Here is a 14515-nt window from a genome sequence, read left to right as displayed (position 1 = left end):
AGGTGCACCTCTGTTCTGAGTGATGACAGTGAGCTTTCCACGCTATGTGACGACGAGCCTTTGGGAAGGAGTGAGGTGGGCTACGGTCGAGATGATGAGAAGGTGAGGTCAGAACTTCTCAGTTCTTCCGAGGACTCCTCCCCTGAAGCTGACCTCCCATTCTCCAAGAAGTTCCTCAACGTGTTCGTCAACAGCACCTCCCGCTCCTCCAGTAAGTCCCACACGATGCCGTTTGAAAGTCATGACTCTGTCCGTTTGAAGCTAGAGTTAGTTTAGCATAAAGAATGGAGGCATCCTTCGCACCAGTATAGGCACTATTGTAATAGTGCCCTTGTCATAATAACGTCATTTATACCACATCATCATAAACTATGTAACCACCAGGTCGGGTCTAAAAATCCTATAGGATGCAAAGATACTTCATAAAATGAGTATTATATCATGGGGGAATTCTTTTTTGATCAATTTAAGTATTAGATTTGATCCCCAGCTGTATTGTTTCCAGATATGAATGTCTATTCTGGCAATTTTGACCTTTGATCAGCTCCAAAAGTTAATTGCATCCTCACAGAAAGATTCAATGGTGTCACTGATGAAGAAAGAATCTCACAGTCAGATTTATTCGTTGGATGCGTTTTCTGCTGCCTCCAGTGTTTTTGCAAAACTAAGCTAACCGTTTCCTGGTTGTGACCTCATTTATTGTACTGACAGGAGAGTAATGATGTCATTTAACTCTGTGCAAGAAAGTGAATAGCTGTATTTCCCAAAACGTTGAACTTAAGCCAGTGGAAACTACATATCTGACATATTAAAGCTTTTTAGCATTATGTGGTACAGTTCTCCCTCCAATGGTCCTTAGGATGAATATTCTTCATCAGAGTTTAACTCATTACTGTCAGCATGAGGCATTTATATTTGTTCCAAATATGTCAGGAAGATCCCACAAGATGAATGGGAGGGCTCTGCCTCCCAGTACAACCACCATCAATCAGTGCTCTCTCTTCAAGATTTGTATCTCTAATGAAGGGTGATTTGCATAATGAAGGCTCATTAGAAGGCATAGAGCCCCATTTCTTTTTTTGACATATCCAATCAACTTTAATTTGGACCTCCTCTCTGAAAATTCAAAAAGCTTTTTCATGTCTCTTTGCTTGGTAGGTACAGAATCCTTTGGACTTTTCTCCTGTACCATCAATGGCGAGGAGAGGGACCAGACACACAGGGCCGTCTACAGGTAAGACCACCACAGTCATTTCCAACCATGGGACAACAATGGGAGCTTTTTTTATGTTTTGTGTTACAGGCAGAAACAAAAGCAGACCAAACAGGAAGGCAGTAATTAATCCAAACAAGCAAACTCCAAGTCCCTCCTCAGAAACATTACAGAAAGCAAAAGAAATCAGGCAACACAGGGAGAAACTGAAACATTATGAACAGATGAGAAATGAGGACAAACCAGCAAAACTGAAGTACAGGGAAACTCAAATTGACAGAGGAGAGTGGGATTTTTCCATCAAGATCCATGATTTACTCTCTGAGAAATGAATGGAAATTTTGAAAAACACAATATCTTGCAATGTTAAAGAAAATGGAAAAGAAATCCTGATATCCTTTGCATCCTTCCACCAAGTTTCATGGAAATCAGTATAAATGTTAAATACGTTGTTAAATCACTGTCCCTTCAATGTTTAATGGCTTTCGATGTGTTGTCATGCAGCATTATGGAATCATTCATTATATCAGGGTTGTGGGTAGATGTCCAAACTATAGCTGGGCTCCAGAGCTGAAGGTTTGCCAGTAACACCACCATCTGTGTTTGTATGTATGTGAATGTGCACGAGAGAGAAAGCTTTATTTTCCTTTCTTGTATACACCAACACGCTGTGCATGTTTAATTATACATTTGCTTTACCACAGCCCACTGTCAGTAATCACGTCTCCACATTTAGAGCTACCTCTTTCTCTCCACCCCATTATCGTTCCTGGTCAGCCCTTTCATCCCTCCTCTCTCTCTCTCTCTCTCTGCTCCCCACTGGGAATCACCTGACACCCAGATAGATGCTATAGGATCTAGTCTATAGGATGCTCAGCTGCAAGGATTCCATGTAAGGACAAATGGTGTCAGAGGTGATTTGATTATTTTTACTCAGCCTCTCTGCTGCCCTCTGCAGGTTCATTCCCAGACACGCGGATGAGCTGGAGCTGGATGTGGACGATCCTTTATACGTGGAGGAAGAAGAGGATGACTACTGGTATAGAGGCTACAACATGCGGACGGGGGAGAAGGGTATCTTCCCTGCCTTCTATGCCCATGAGGTCATGGGCCAGTCTAAGGAGTTGTTGGGTGAGTGAACAGATATATAAACCCACTGTCTTTTCACCTGTGTCATTATGAAAAGTCAGAGTATGGAAGTTTTTGCATCTGAATTTTTTCAACTGAATTGTAGCAGTTGAATATTATACTTTAAAAATTTGAAGACTGAAATTCAGTGGCAAAAAATACAAATTTCAACGTAAAAAAATTCAGTGCTAGAAATTCAAAGGCTTTAAAATTTCAAAATCTGATGAGACTGATTTACTTCCATACCAGAGGAGTCTCATGTTGTGCATGTATGTCCACATCATATGTAGGAATGAAAAGAAATCCGGCGTGGATTGAGACTTTCAACGTTCAGTTTTTGGGGTCTGTTGAAGTACCTCATCACCAAGGAAACGGCATTCTCTGTGCTGCCATGCAGAAGGTAAGCAAAGTGGAAAACACAAAAATATGTACACGTACAGTTTGCAATGTTTGAAATGATGTTTTATTAACATGGAGGTTTTTCCGCTGCTCAGATCGCGATATCGAGGAAACGGACGGTACACGTGCGACCTCCTTCCCTGTGTGAGTTGGAGATTAGCTTGCAGGGAGTGAAACTGATCATGAGCTTGGAGGATGACTTTGACACCCTCGATGAGGTATGGAAAAATGAATTAATGAAGTGTCATTCCTTTAAAATGCAATAATATTGGATTAGTGCTCTATTGACAATTTACCACAATTTGTTTAAAGTATGTTGAATTAACCCGTAAAGTAGAGTTTAACATAAAAAACTCTAATCTATCATGTCACTTAGTAGAGGTCATACCTCCGCCGACAGTCCCCTTATGAAACCACATTTAAAACTGCTTGATCATGATTTTCATTTGGATCTGCATCATATCAGGATCCATGAATTATTCAGAGAAATCAGTGAAAATGTCCAAAAACCCAAAAATGATCTCACCATGTTGAAGAAAAAATAAAATAAATCTAGGATCCTTGATCCTATGGGTTTCTTGGCCCATTTCCCAGTCATTTCTTGTTCAAGTTTCAAGGTAATATCAACCAACTTAAGATATAAAATATGTTAAAACTGTGAATGCAAACTGGTATTTATGTGTTCTGTACACGATCTGAGTTTGAATCCCTCTCTCGCTCCTCTTCAGTACGACAGATGTAGTCACTTCTTCCAGATGAAGAACATCTCGTTCTGTGGCTGCCATCCGAGGAACAACTGGTAAACAAACGAGCTTCTGCCGTGCTGTTTGCAGATTGCGGTGGAACAGCTGACTGATTGCATCACGCTGTTTCCTTCTCTCTGCAGCTACTTCGGCTTCATCACCAAGCACCCCATGCTGAACCGATTTGCTTGCCATGTGTTTGTTTCCCAGGAGTCCATGCGACCTGTAGCAGAGTGTGTTGGGTGAGTTACATCATTAGATCAGTTACTATACATCAAGCACATACCATGAGACAGTAATGATCTTTTTATTCTGGGAATCATGTCTGAGTCGACATATTTACTCGATTCTAAGTGCTCTGTAATTGCCAAGATGCTGAAATGCTAACAGTCCATAAAAGAGATTGTAAATGATGCTAACTATATTTAGCTTATATCCCTTTTTAAGTGCTCTTTAATGGCACCTATATGAAAACTTTTATTTTACATAATTAACAATGCAGAAAGAGATTTATGTTTATTGTCCTAATTCAAGTTTTACATATTTGATTGCATTTGGGTTTAAAGTTTATGGTTAAAGTGTAAAATATCAAGCCTCAATTACATTTCTATGTCTTCAGGTTTGATAATGACATCTTAGAATAGATTTTTACTCCCTATTGAAGCTGGATAAGAACACAATGATCCAGGTTCTTTTGTGTGTGAGCTTGTGTGGAAGGTCAGATTTGAATAATTAAAGATGTCTGTCTCTGGATGGAGTGAGAGCAGGCAGCTGAGTAAGAGCTGAACTGATCACATGATCTATCAGCTTCTCATCCTGCTCTCTCTCTCGGGTCCAGACCCACTGACGAAGGCAGACATGAAAAACTGCTTCCCTCCTTTGATTCAAAGAGATCAGCTCGGTGTTTCCACTAGGGCTTATGTTTACCAAGCACTTTTTTGTTTGTGCTACATGGACATTTATTAGGAAAGAGTTAACTCATCCATTCACACTACGATGGCACAGCCAGCAGGTAAAATTGGGGTTCAGTGTCCTGTCCAAAGCCACTGGAGGAGCAGGGGATGAAACCACTGACCACTTTTACAACCTGAGGAACTCCACTCTTATTTGCAGAGTTAGTGCTGAAATTGCGCAGCGTGGCTGTGTAACAATAGAGGGATTGTTCAGATATTTCATCATGTTCTCATCTGTGTTTTCTGCAGTCGAGCCTTCCAGGAGTACTACCAGGAACACCTGGAGTACGCTTGCCCCACTGAGGACATTTACCTAGAGTAAGAAGTGTTGCCATGACGACCACCTTCCTCCTCTACAGCTTGTGTATGTTCATCAAGTTTGCCACCAGAGGGCACTGTGAGTGGGGGGGCTTCTCTCCATAGTAAAAAAAATACTCTTCTGTGTCCCTCTAAATACTGGGAGCTTCATTTCTACAGTATGCGACTTACTTCATCTCTCTCTCTCTCTCTCTGTCTCTCTCACCGCGATGGGTTGATTGCCTGTTTCTTTGATCCTTTTCTATGATATAAAACTAAGACGCTGAGCACCTGTTTATTTAAAGGTTCCTCTTTTGAAATGACAAAAAAAAAAAAACGATCTTACCTACTACTGCTGTTTCACTTTTCAATGCATGGCTAGTAGGGTTAATGCACACAGACACACACAAGAAGTACACATATCCAAGTGAATGGCAAGCAGCTCAACAATCAGTACGGGAGCGGTGTGGAATCAGGAGGCCGGGAGTTTGATTAACTGTAAATATGTATTTGGTCAATATTGACAAACTGCTGATTAGATTTCTACTGATAGTGACATTGGAGCAAAGTAGAGAGAGTACAGTGAACCGTCCTTGGTCCGAGCTTACCCCTGTGTTGTGTACAAGACGTAGTGTGTGTTGTAAATACATGTATAGAGAGTAGACATACAGGCGCCTCATCCACACTAATTAAGAGACACTCACATTTAGGACCAATGGAGGGGACTTCCTTCATAGTTCTCTTGGAGGTATTAATGACTGACAGAAGTAAGTAGAGATTATTTACGACTGATTCTTTTTGAAAAAGTTGTAATGATTGAAATTGAACTTTGAATGTCATTAGCCCTGCAGACGTTTTATTCAGACCGAGCACGGTAACTGTCGGCACATCTGTAGGGATTTGACAGAACCGTTTTTTTTACTTTTGTCCCATCCTGAAAATGTGTTTGTTGAGCTTCGCCGTGGGGAGCCGTCACAGGAAATCATTTAACCGTGTAAAACCGTGGTTCGTCACTGTGTGCTTTGCAATGATTGATGTGACTTTCAGGTCAAAGAAAGCAGAAAGGTCAAAGGCCCTCTGAAAAGCCATATCCTCCCACCTCTGACTGTTGAACTGTTGGATTTCAGTGACGCTCTAGTCTCCGCTTTGCTTTTGACTTGGCGGTTTCGACGACGGAAAAAGTACGACTGGATTGACCACGTGGCGGTAAAGTTGTGTAAAGAGTGGTGGCTACTGTGCAGTGAGAGCGACTTGCTTAATTCTCGGACTCTGTGTCAAAGTGGAATTAAACCTTTAATGAAGAGTTGAATATGAAGTTTTATAGTTATGTAAATGGTTAGACTTTGATCTGTTTTTAACTATGAAGGACAGGAGGGATAGCGACGCGGTCCCATATTTATTTATTTATTGCTTTTAGTCCGGTCAAGGATTACAGCATCGCTCACACGTTACACAACAACCTACTTATTTTATAGCACCTTACAAAGGGGAGAGGGTTGATTTAAAACTCGATGCAGTCACCGCAGTCGACTGCTACATGACATGTTAGGCTTTGAGGTTTAACCCCGACCGTCCTCATCAATCGCTCGTTCTGTTTGGCTTCTTGTTCTGCTGCTTTCAGTCACAGTCCACCAGAACAAACAAGCACCTCATATTATCTGCAGGATTTCACTGAATGTTGATATGGCAGGAGGGAGGCAGGGTGTTATCTGCATATGTATCGCTGTCAGTTAGATCATGTATATACAATAGCGAATCTAAGATAGTGCTGTGTCCTTTATGTTGAGTATGTTACTGAAATGAATATGTACATTCATTAAAAAGAAATAAAAAAAAAACTAAAAGATCACAACCAGACAAATGGCCCTTGAAAGATTAGAAAAACACGTTAAATATCTGTGATCTGCAATAATTTTATTTCAGTGTCTTATGTTTCCACACGAGGTGTTTATCCCAGTATCTGTCACCCAGGTGGGATTTGGGTTCCATAAGGTCTCTATGAACAGGCTTCAGCAGCACATTTAGGGCATATTCGGGAAGAGTGTGACACACCCAGCAGATTACTGACCTATCAGCTGTTAGAGCTGAAAAGTGACTGAGTCAGCTGTCACTGGAAAACTCTATTGCCGATTGTAATAATCACCTCTGAGCTCCGACAGCGTTCCCCATCACTGATCTGTATCTATTTGCTTCTGATTATGATTTTCTGCCTTGTTACAAATCCTTCCTCACTTTCAACTACACAAAAACCACCTCTGAGGATGATCTCGTCCCATATTACCCGCTGAGACATACATTAACAGTTAAACCAAACTTTTGACTTCACTACATTAACAAGATTCTTCACTGTATACCTAGAGCAAAACCGTATGTGACAGAAACAACATATCCTATCTTGTATCTTTAAAAACAAGGACTTGTAAAATTAAAGGGAAAAACAAAGAAAAAATGACAAAAAAAAATCATTCTGCCTTGTCATGGATCTGGTCTTATGAATAAAATATATGCTTGATGTCCAAAACCTTTCGTGTCGTCTTTATTGTTCACATCCACTCTTTGTTTGTGTGATTGAAATGTGCTGCAAAACATTTTTACAAATACTTCATATATTAATATTGAAAATCTTATGATGATAAAGAAAGTTGAAGATAACATTTCATAATGGATCAATTAAAACTAGAGGGGCGGTTAAAGACTGCAAATCTCCACCAAGGTCCCAAAGTCCCCTCATGAAAGTATTAAAAAAATAAAACATTTAAATTCACTGTATCCAGATTTTTATTCAGATCTGCACCGGATCAGTCCCCAAAGCGTCCCTGATTTTTTAAATCAAGAAATCCATTAATTTTTCTCTGGGAAATCAACTAAAACGTTTTTTAACAACCTATCTCACAATCCAACATTTCTGGATCGGCCCCCTGAACATTTTATGGGTTCTTTCCAAACCCATAACACATCCTTCCACCAGGTTTCTTCGTAACAGTAGTCAATTTTGCATGAACCTACTAACAGACAAACGTACATACCTTCCTTGTCGTGCATTATTTCCTGCGCTGAGGAGGTTATGTTTTCTTCTGCCTTTGTTTCTCTGTTTTTTAGTTAGCAGGATTTCACAAAAACTACTGAAACCTGAAATTTTGTGTAGGCGCCGGGAATGCAGATCCAGATACATGTGTGTATCCATGAATGTTCCACTGTTTTTAACACAGTAAGATAGAGTGTTAGCCTTTTCCTACTCTGGTTGCTCTTCTAATTTGAAATATAATCAATATTAACACAAAAAATAAAGATTTCCTCACTGAGGAAAACAGATTATTTGCAAAATTACTTTTCAGTATGAGTAGCACTGAAACCTTAACATTCCACAAACAAGTGGCTGAATTGCATTATTTCAAAAAACACATCTTTCGAGCTTTGAGCACTTTGTACAGTAAAATCAGTGCAGTACCTTCAGCCTCCCCCACACATCTGTCCCATCAGCACTGGCAGCAGTTGGGTTTGGGGGTACACTGAGGATTGCAGCACGGCTCCAGGCTGTGGTCTATTCCTTTTGATACCTGGCTCTGCCCAAACACCATGGAGGCTTCAAACTGCTGCTTGACTCTCTTCATCCTCTCCAGCAGGGCTTGGAGGTCGGGTTTCCCCATCAGAGGGAGAGGGTAGTTCTCAGAGGGGTCAAGCTCCAGGTCGAAAAGCAGAGGGGGGTCATGGGCCTTGAGAACAGCGAATACTGAGCAGTCATTGTCCGGGGTCGTGCCGCTGTGGGTGGCACCTGGTGCAAAAACACATGAGCAACCACAAGTCAAAACCACCTCAGTTCTGATGGTGCAATTCTGCTTTTGAGCAGATGAAACCTATTTTACCTCGTGTGTAGTAGTGGGCCTTGTACTTCCCCAACCTGAGAGCAAACAGACCATACATCTCACTGGGGTCTGTGGGGTAGAACATCATCGTCTCCCTTTTACTCTGCAAAACAAGAATTTAAGAAGTAACACATCTTTGAAATTCATCATAATACATCATCTTGGTTTTCACAAAATCTCCCTATCTGCTGCGAGGTATGACGCCAGCTACCTTTCCTCGCTGGACAAGGATCTCTGTCATATCGACTCCATCCAGCTTCACCTGGGGCAGTTTGGCTCCTGCCAGGGCTGAGATGGTGGGGAGGATGTCTAGTGTGCTGGCCAGCTCATGAGTCACACCTAAAGAGATGCACACAGAAAAAGTCACATTTAAATGGGTGTATTTTTTTATACAAAAAAAAGAGTGGCACACTATGGAGCACCTACCTCCCCCAAGGCCTAGCAGTCCCTTTAAATTCAATCAAACTGCACCAAGTGTCACTCACTCAAAGATATCAGTTCCCTAAATGTTTTCATCAAGATCCATGAATTATCCACACCAAAATGTAATGGTTTCTTCCCCGACCGAAGTTTTGTGGAAATCCCTCCTGTATGTTTTGTGTGATGTAGCTTTCAAACAAACAAACCAACAGGGGGGGGAACAGGACCTCCTTGGTGGAATGAATGAAAAGAGACCAGTTGATGTTTGGAATCAGTGTAAAAACATAAAATGGCTTAGTATATGTGACTGAAACATGCAAAACCATCAATATGGTCTTTGAACTGATACTGTATTGGCTAAGCTTCCTTCAAAGACTAAATGTGCACCAGCTATGGTCTGTGTGGAAAGTGACAGTTAGGCATCATCCAGTGTCGACATTCTGCAGCTGATCAAGGAGTCCTCACCTGGTTTGATGGTCCCTGGCCAGTACGCGATGGCTGGCTCCCTCATGCCGCCGTCATATGTGGTGCCTTTCCCACATTTCAGAGGGCCAGCGTTACCGCCACGGGACATACGCATCAGCTCAGGTCTGCACACAGAGAGACAGGGAATAACCCGTTTGATAAAGGACAATAAATGAACCAGACGGCCATAAATCCAATGATATGATGATAAATCTAAAGATATCATGAAACTTGACCTTCGAACAGAGGCTAATGTTCCACAGCTGCTGGTTGTGGAGGCAGCTGAAAATGTCAGTTTACAGTAAGAAAGAACGATTCCAGGATTTCGATTCATTTGAATACAAACACAAACCAACCCATTGTCTGAAGTGAAGAAGACCAGAGTGTTGTTGATGACTCCTGTCTTCTCCAGGGTTGTCAGTAGGTTTCCGATAGTGTTGTCAAACTCCAGCAGAGCATCTCCATATGGGCCCCTTAAAGACTTCCCGGCGGCCCCTGGACCTGCATACTGGGGGTAGTGGGTGTGCTGGAGGAGGAAGTGGAGAGTGAAGTGTTTCCACAATCTTGGGGGGGGATGAAAACATACATTTAACATGTGCTACTTACATGAGAGGGATAGTAGAGGAAGAAAGGTTGATTCTTCTTGGCCGATGTGGTGATGAAGTTGGTTGCGAAGTCACTGTACGTCTTCTCCAGGTCCAGGAAGTCGACCGGTTGCTGCTTGATGACGTCATTGTGCATTAGCGGGACGGTTACTACGCCGATATCACAGAATCCGAAACACTTCACATCTGGAGGGAAACAAGTCAAGTTCCGACAGGGGCCCTGGGGGAAGAACAGGCACAGAGAAAAACACATTCAAATTGATGTTACACGCAAAAAAAGATACTTTAACAAATACTATCACAGAAACTATCTTAAAACTCAATCACACTAACCATGTCATGGGAGTAAGGGATCCCCATGTACTGGTCAAACCCCTGCTTGGTCGGAAGAAACATGCCATTAGCCCCAAATCCCAGGTGCCACTTTCCCACGGCAGCTGTGGCGTAGCCCTGAGGTTTCAGGACCTCAGCGATGGTGGTCTCATTCAGAGGAAGTCCGCCTATGGAGCCCGGGTACAACACTCCTGGGTAGATGCCGGAGCGAGTCTGGTAACGTCCCGTCAACAACGATGCTCTGAGAAGACGTCACCAAACAAAGATGTTATTTAACAGAACAAGGATGGACTGGAAAGTGTATATAATCAGAAGGATGTATTTTCAGACTGAATAAGAACAGTCTGAAGGGACAGTGTTGATGGTCTTTGTTCACAGTATGTTCAAACCTGATGAAAAATGCATTGATGAATTAATGGCCTTTAATGTCTGGGCTGCAGATCAACATAAAATATCTTAGTGACCAGTCAGAGCTGACCAGTGACTGAGTCATCTGTCACTGGAAAACTGTTATTGTGTCTTGACGATTCCAGTAATCGCCTCCTACCCACGGCTCTTATCGTCATTCATTTTGATAAACAGGTTTGTAGCATCGTGAAAAGCAGCTTTCACCACTTAGGAATCCTATTGACTTAAGACAAGAGATTATATAACGCTTGTCTTAGCCAACTTGCTCTGTCTGGTTCCCAGTTGAATTCAGAATAAAACTTCACTCACTACATCACTTATCTCCTGATCTCATACTCTGCTCCCAGATCACTTAGGTCATCCTCACACCAACAACAACCCTTTCAATCCTTTCACAACAACTATTAGTCAATCCTCCCTTTTGTCAAACAGCTGAAGGAGACAGAGCTTCTCCATGTTGTTTCTCCAAAAGCTTTGGAATAGTCTCCCGCCCCCACAGGAGGTCTTGTCCTACTATCGACAGTTTTAAATCTACTTTTAAAACCTTCCTTTTTAATTTTGCTTTTAATTCAGCCTGATTCATTTTTGTTTTATATTCTTTTATCCTTTATGTCCTTTATTGCATCTTCCTCTCGCACAGTTTTAACTTTATTTTATCAAATTGTGACTCCATTATTATTATTATTTTCTACTATTACACCTATAATAGATGTTTCTCTGTTTCCTGGCCACACTGAAACACGCAGCAAGTCGAGCTCTGAGTTTATATTAACCACTTTATCTTAGGCTCCTGTTGCATAACACATGCTGGCCTACATAGATTTATAGAGGACATTCATGTGTTGTGCTGCAAAGGAGAATATAAACCATTAGAGACGTTTTGCTTCTTTTTTCTCTTCTTAATACTATAACTTTAAAGTCAAACACATAAAGCTTTATTATATTTATCAGTCATCTCTTAGCTTAAATAAATGATGAGGCTGTCACCTCTATAATTCTAAGAGTTCATATACTCCTAAAGTTCCTAAAGTTGTAAAATATGTGCTGATTTGTTTCTCCAGCAGTTTAAAACCCTGATTCTTCTTCTCAATGACGGACAGTAAATTACATCAACAGGGTTCCCAGTCTTTCTGAGAAATTATTCTCCAGGAGTTTTTTTCTGACGATTCAGGACAGAAATTGGTCATAAAAATGATCATATAATTTACCGACAGACCTGGAATTGACACATTTAACCTCCTTTTTGTTCCTACTTTGTTAATCATGCAGGGTTTATGATTTAGTGTCTGAATTACAGGTGGTTGCTCCATCCATCACTGCTGACTGTACAATATTGACCATGGCGTGTTTTTGTTAATCTAATTATTTTAATAACATCTGCTTAAAATGTGACAGTCGCTTTAAACACTGGCTTTTGAAGAAGGTCCATAAAACTCATCTGCTCCAGCTCTGTAACAATGTAGTAAATGACACAATAAGCTGCACTGGATAGTGAGTGTTGTCATAGCTTTGTGTAACAGGTGATGTTGTAATGGCTCCTAGCCTCTAGTTACAGGAGACAGTGGACCTGTCACACTGCACAGCTTCTGAATAACAGAGAGTTATATTTAAAAGAAAATACACCCTGACCTTTGCATATGAAATCTGGATAAGAGGCTAATATATATTATATATTATATTATATTATTGTCCATGTTCTCCAGCATGAGTGTGAGCCTGCATCAGCCCCAGTGTGTGTAAGAGCCCCGGCACCTGGACGGGCTGCACACCGGGCTGGTGCAGTAGAAGTCGGTGAAGCGGAGTCCTCCCGCGGCCAGACGGTCCAGGTTCGGGGTGAGAGAGGTGGGATGTCCGTAACAGCCCAGATCCCCGAAACCCAAATCATCGGCGAAAACCAGGACGAAGTTCGGCGGAGCAGCCCCGAAGCAGCAGGAGCAGCAGAGAGAGGAGAGGAAGAGGAGGAGGAGGAGAGAGGTGACGTCCATCCTGAGGCCACTTCTACAGCTGAGTGAAGAAGATCAGGAACCTGCTCCATACACAGGAACCACAACAACACGTCACGTGTCCCGGCGCGGAGAGTTGACGTCACGCACGACTAGGAAATGTAGTCCCGTGTAGGATTAAGGACTACACAAGACCTCATAGGACAAATTATATATGATTATTAGTTATATAATAACAATGAACAATTAGTATAATTAATGAATAAGTAATATGTGTGTGTGTGTGTGTGTTCTTGTACCATTTTAAGCATAGACCCTACAGAGTGAGGGCATTTTGAGCGTCCTCACTTTTATCAATGGGCTGTTTGGGGGTTAAGACTTGGTGTTAGAATTAAGTTTAGGTATTTAGTTTGGATGGTTAAAGTAAGATGCTAGGGAATGTATTATGCCAATGAGTGTCCTCACTAAGATAGAAATGCAAAACGTGTCTGTGTGTGTATTTTGTTTTCTTCCTCTTTGGCTCTGAGTGTTGTATTTTGTGTTTTTATGTCTTATTTTTACTGTATTTACCGTCTTGAATAAGGTTCTTCTAAAAAATATATTTATTATGTACATCACATGCTTTAGGTTTTCGTCTCTTTCTGCACACGGTTAGTTTTAGATTTGATATTAAACACACATCTGGACTTCACTGTGGTTTTAAAATGAGAGGGATAGGGATTTATTTATTGGCTATAATTTGTGCAACATGTGTCTTCATATGGAAAGCATGGATCCACATAACCTATATTTATATATTTATATAAGATCTTTTATATATATATTTTTAATTGTGAACACAACATTGCCATCCTTGTGGTTGGGTGTTATAGTGAACTTGATTGCAAGCAGTTGCTTATAGATATAAATTATCCCTTATTTAGATTCTATTCACCAGATGAATTTAGGTCTGATATTTACTCTCCTTTTTAGTCTTTTTCTGTTCTCTCTACAAATTACAGAGGAAAATATCTGACTGTTTATACATTAAGTGCTCACCAGCTAGTCGCTGTCGGGTGCTGAGCAGGTAGTGCATGTTGGGTTTGATCGTAGTAGCTTCCTGCTTTTGCTGAAAATGCTGCAGTGAGAGCAGCACAGAGAGAAAACTGTGTAAAGCCCAGGAGAGCTTAGTTAATATATCTCGGGAGTTGCATCATTATTTGCATTCACATGTTTTCACATTGACATATGATATTTTAAAAGTACCAATAATAGCCACTTTAAGCACTTAGAGTTTAATAATCAAAACACATCTTTTTACCAACGTGGCATATGTGAGAACGTGCTTGTCCTTTGACTGTCCAGAAGGTCCTGAGCTCTTTGTGCACCCTGCACGTCGGATGTTTAATCTGCCTCTTGACTGAAGCTGTTAGTCTTAGGGCCTGCGGCTGAGTTTCTGTCCTCAGTGGTAACCTTGGATTTTGTCACTGATTCAACCCGACAAATGGTCAATTACACAAACAAGAGGAGAAATAAATCTGTGGTGCAATGCTGCAGAAGCCACCAGTTGGAGGAGAAATGGACGTCACAGTTGATTTTAATATGAACAGCTCAGTACTGGGCCCGCTTATTTATTTATTCTCTGAGCCGAGCCTCAGTCGGGTGGACAGGAGAAAAGAACAGGAAGGTGCTATCTGCATTTTGATAAGCTGGCATAGTGTGTGTCTATGAGAGTGAGACAGGGATACAATGGGGACATGAATGCA

The 14515-nt window shown here is 41.3% G+C and overlaps 2 protein-coding genes and 1 long non-coding RNA gene across 5 annotated transcripts in view; 2 read left to right on the top strand and 1 right to left on the bottom strand.

The window, feature by feature from the left end:
- The window catches only part of mapk8ip2 (mitogen-activated protein kinase 8 interacting protein 2), a 30974-nt gene extending 23720 nt beyond the window's left edge, over positions 1-7254 (top strand). For both annotated transcript variants that reach the window (XM_034588095.1, XM_034588094.1), the window contains exons 7-14: positions 3-211; positions 1159-1234; positions 2172-2344; positions 2632-2741; positions 2836-2958; positions 3469-3539; positions 3627-3725; positions 4686-7254. In XM_034588095.1, coding sequence (XP_034443986.1) covers positions 3-211; positions 1159-1234; positions 2172-2344; positions 2632-2741; positions 2836-2958; positions 3469-3539; positions 3627-3725; positions 4686-4758 — 934 coding nt within the window. In that variant the 3' untranslated portion in view covers positions 4759-7254. The remainder of the gene's footprint in view (positions 1-2; positions 212-1158; positions 1235-2171; positions 2345-2631; positions 2742-2835; positions 2959-3468; positions 3540-3626; positions 3726-4685) is intronic.
- Positions 7255-8144: 890 nt separating this feature from the next.
- Positions 8145-12918, bottom strand: arsa (arylsulfatase A). Of its 2 annotated transcripts, none has more exons than XM_034588098.1 (8): positions 12580-12918; positions 10420-10660; positions 10088-10306; positions 9838-10007; positions 9482-9606; positions 8808-8935; positions 8597-8699; positions 8145-8505 (listed from the first exon to the last, which is right to left on the bottom strand). In XM_034588098.1, exons 1-8 carry the CDS (start codon positions 12810-12812, stop codon positions 8210-8212), a joined length of 1515 nt encoding a protein of 504 aa, XP_034443989.1. In that variant the 5' UTR covers positions 12813-12918; the 3' UTR covers positions 8145-8209. The 2 variants fall into 2 exon arrangements, with proteins under 2 accessions (XP_034443989.1, XP_034443991.1); XM_034588100.1 differs by having other exon boundaries at positions 10088-10310; positions 10424-10660.
- LOC117763170 lies at positions 8838-9584 on the top strand. Its single transcript, XR_004614122.1, has 3 exons — positions 8838-8958; positions 9229-9430; positions 9475-9584. It is a non-coding gene; the product is annotated as an uncharacterized LOC117763170 (long non-coding RNA).
- Positions 12919-14515: the final 1597 nt, after the last annotated feature.

Source organism: Hippoglossus hippoglossus, chromosome 6, assembly GCF_009819705.1.
Source record: "Hippoglossus hippoglossus isolate fHipHip1 chromosome 6, fHipHip1.pri, whole genome shotgun sequence".
Taxonomy (NCBI): domain Eukaryota; kingdom Metazoa; phylum Chordata; class Actinopteri; order Pleuronectiformes; family Pleuronectidae; genus Hippoglossus; species Hippoglossus hippoglossus.
This window is presented reverse-complemented; position numbering and strand designations above follow the sequence as displayed.

Bases quoted from the DNA above. Each gene is read 5' to 3' on its own strand.
- arsa (XM_034588098.1), bottom strand. From the start codon at position 12,812: ATGGACGTCACCTCTCTCCTCCTCCTCCTCTTCCTCTCCTCTCTCTGC. The intron at 10,661-12,579 runs GTGCCGGGGCTC...ACGTCTTCTCAG, and splicing joins CCGGTGTGCAGCCCGTCCAG to AGCATCGTTGTTGACGGGAC. The intron at 10,307-10,419 runs GTTAGTGTGATT...TTCTTCCCCCAG, and splicing joins TCCCTTACTCCCATGACATG to GGCCCCTGTCGGAACTTGAC.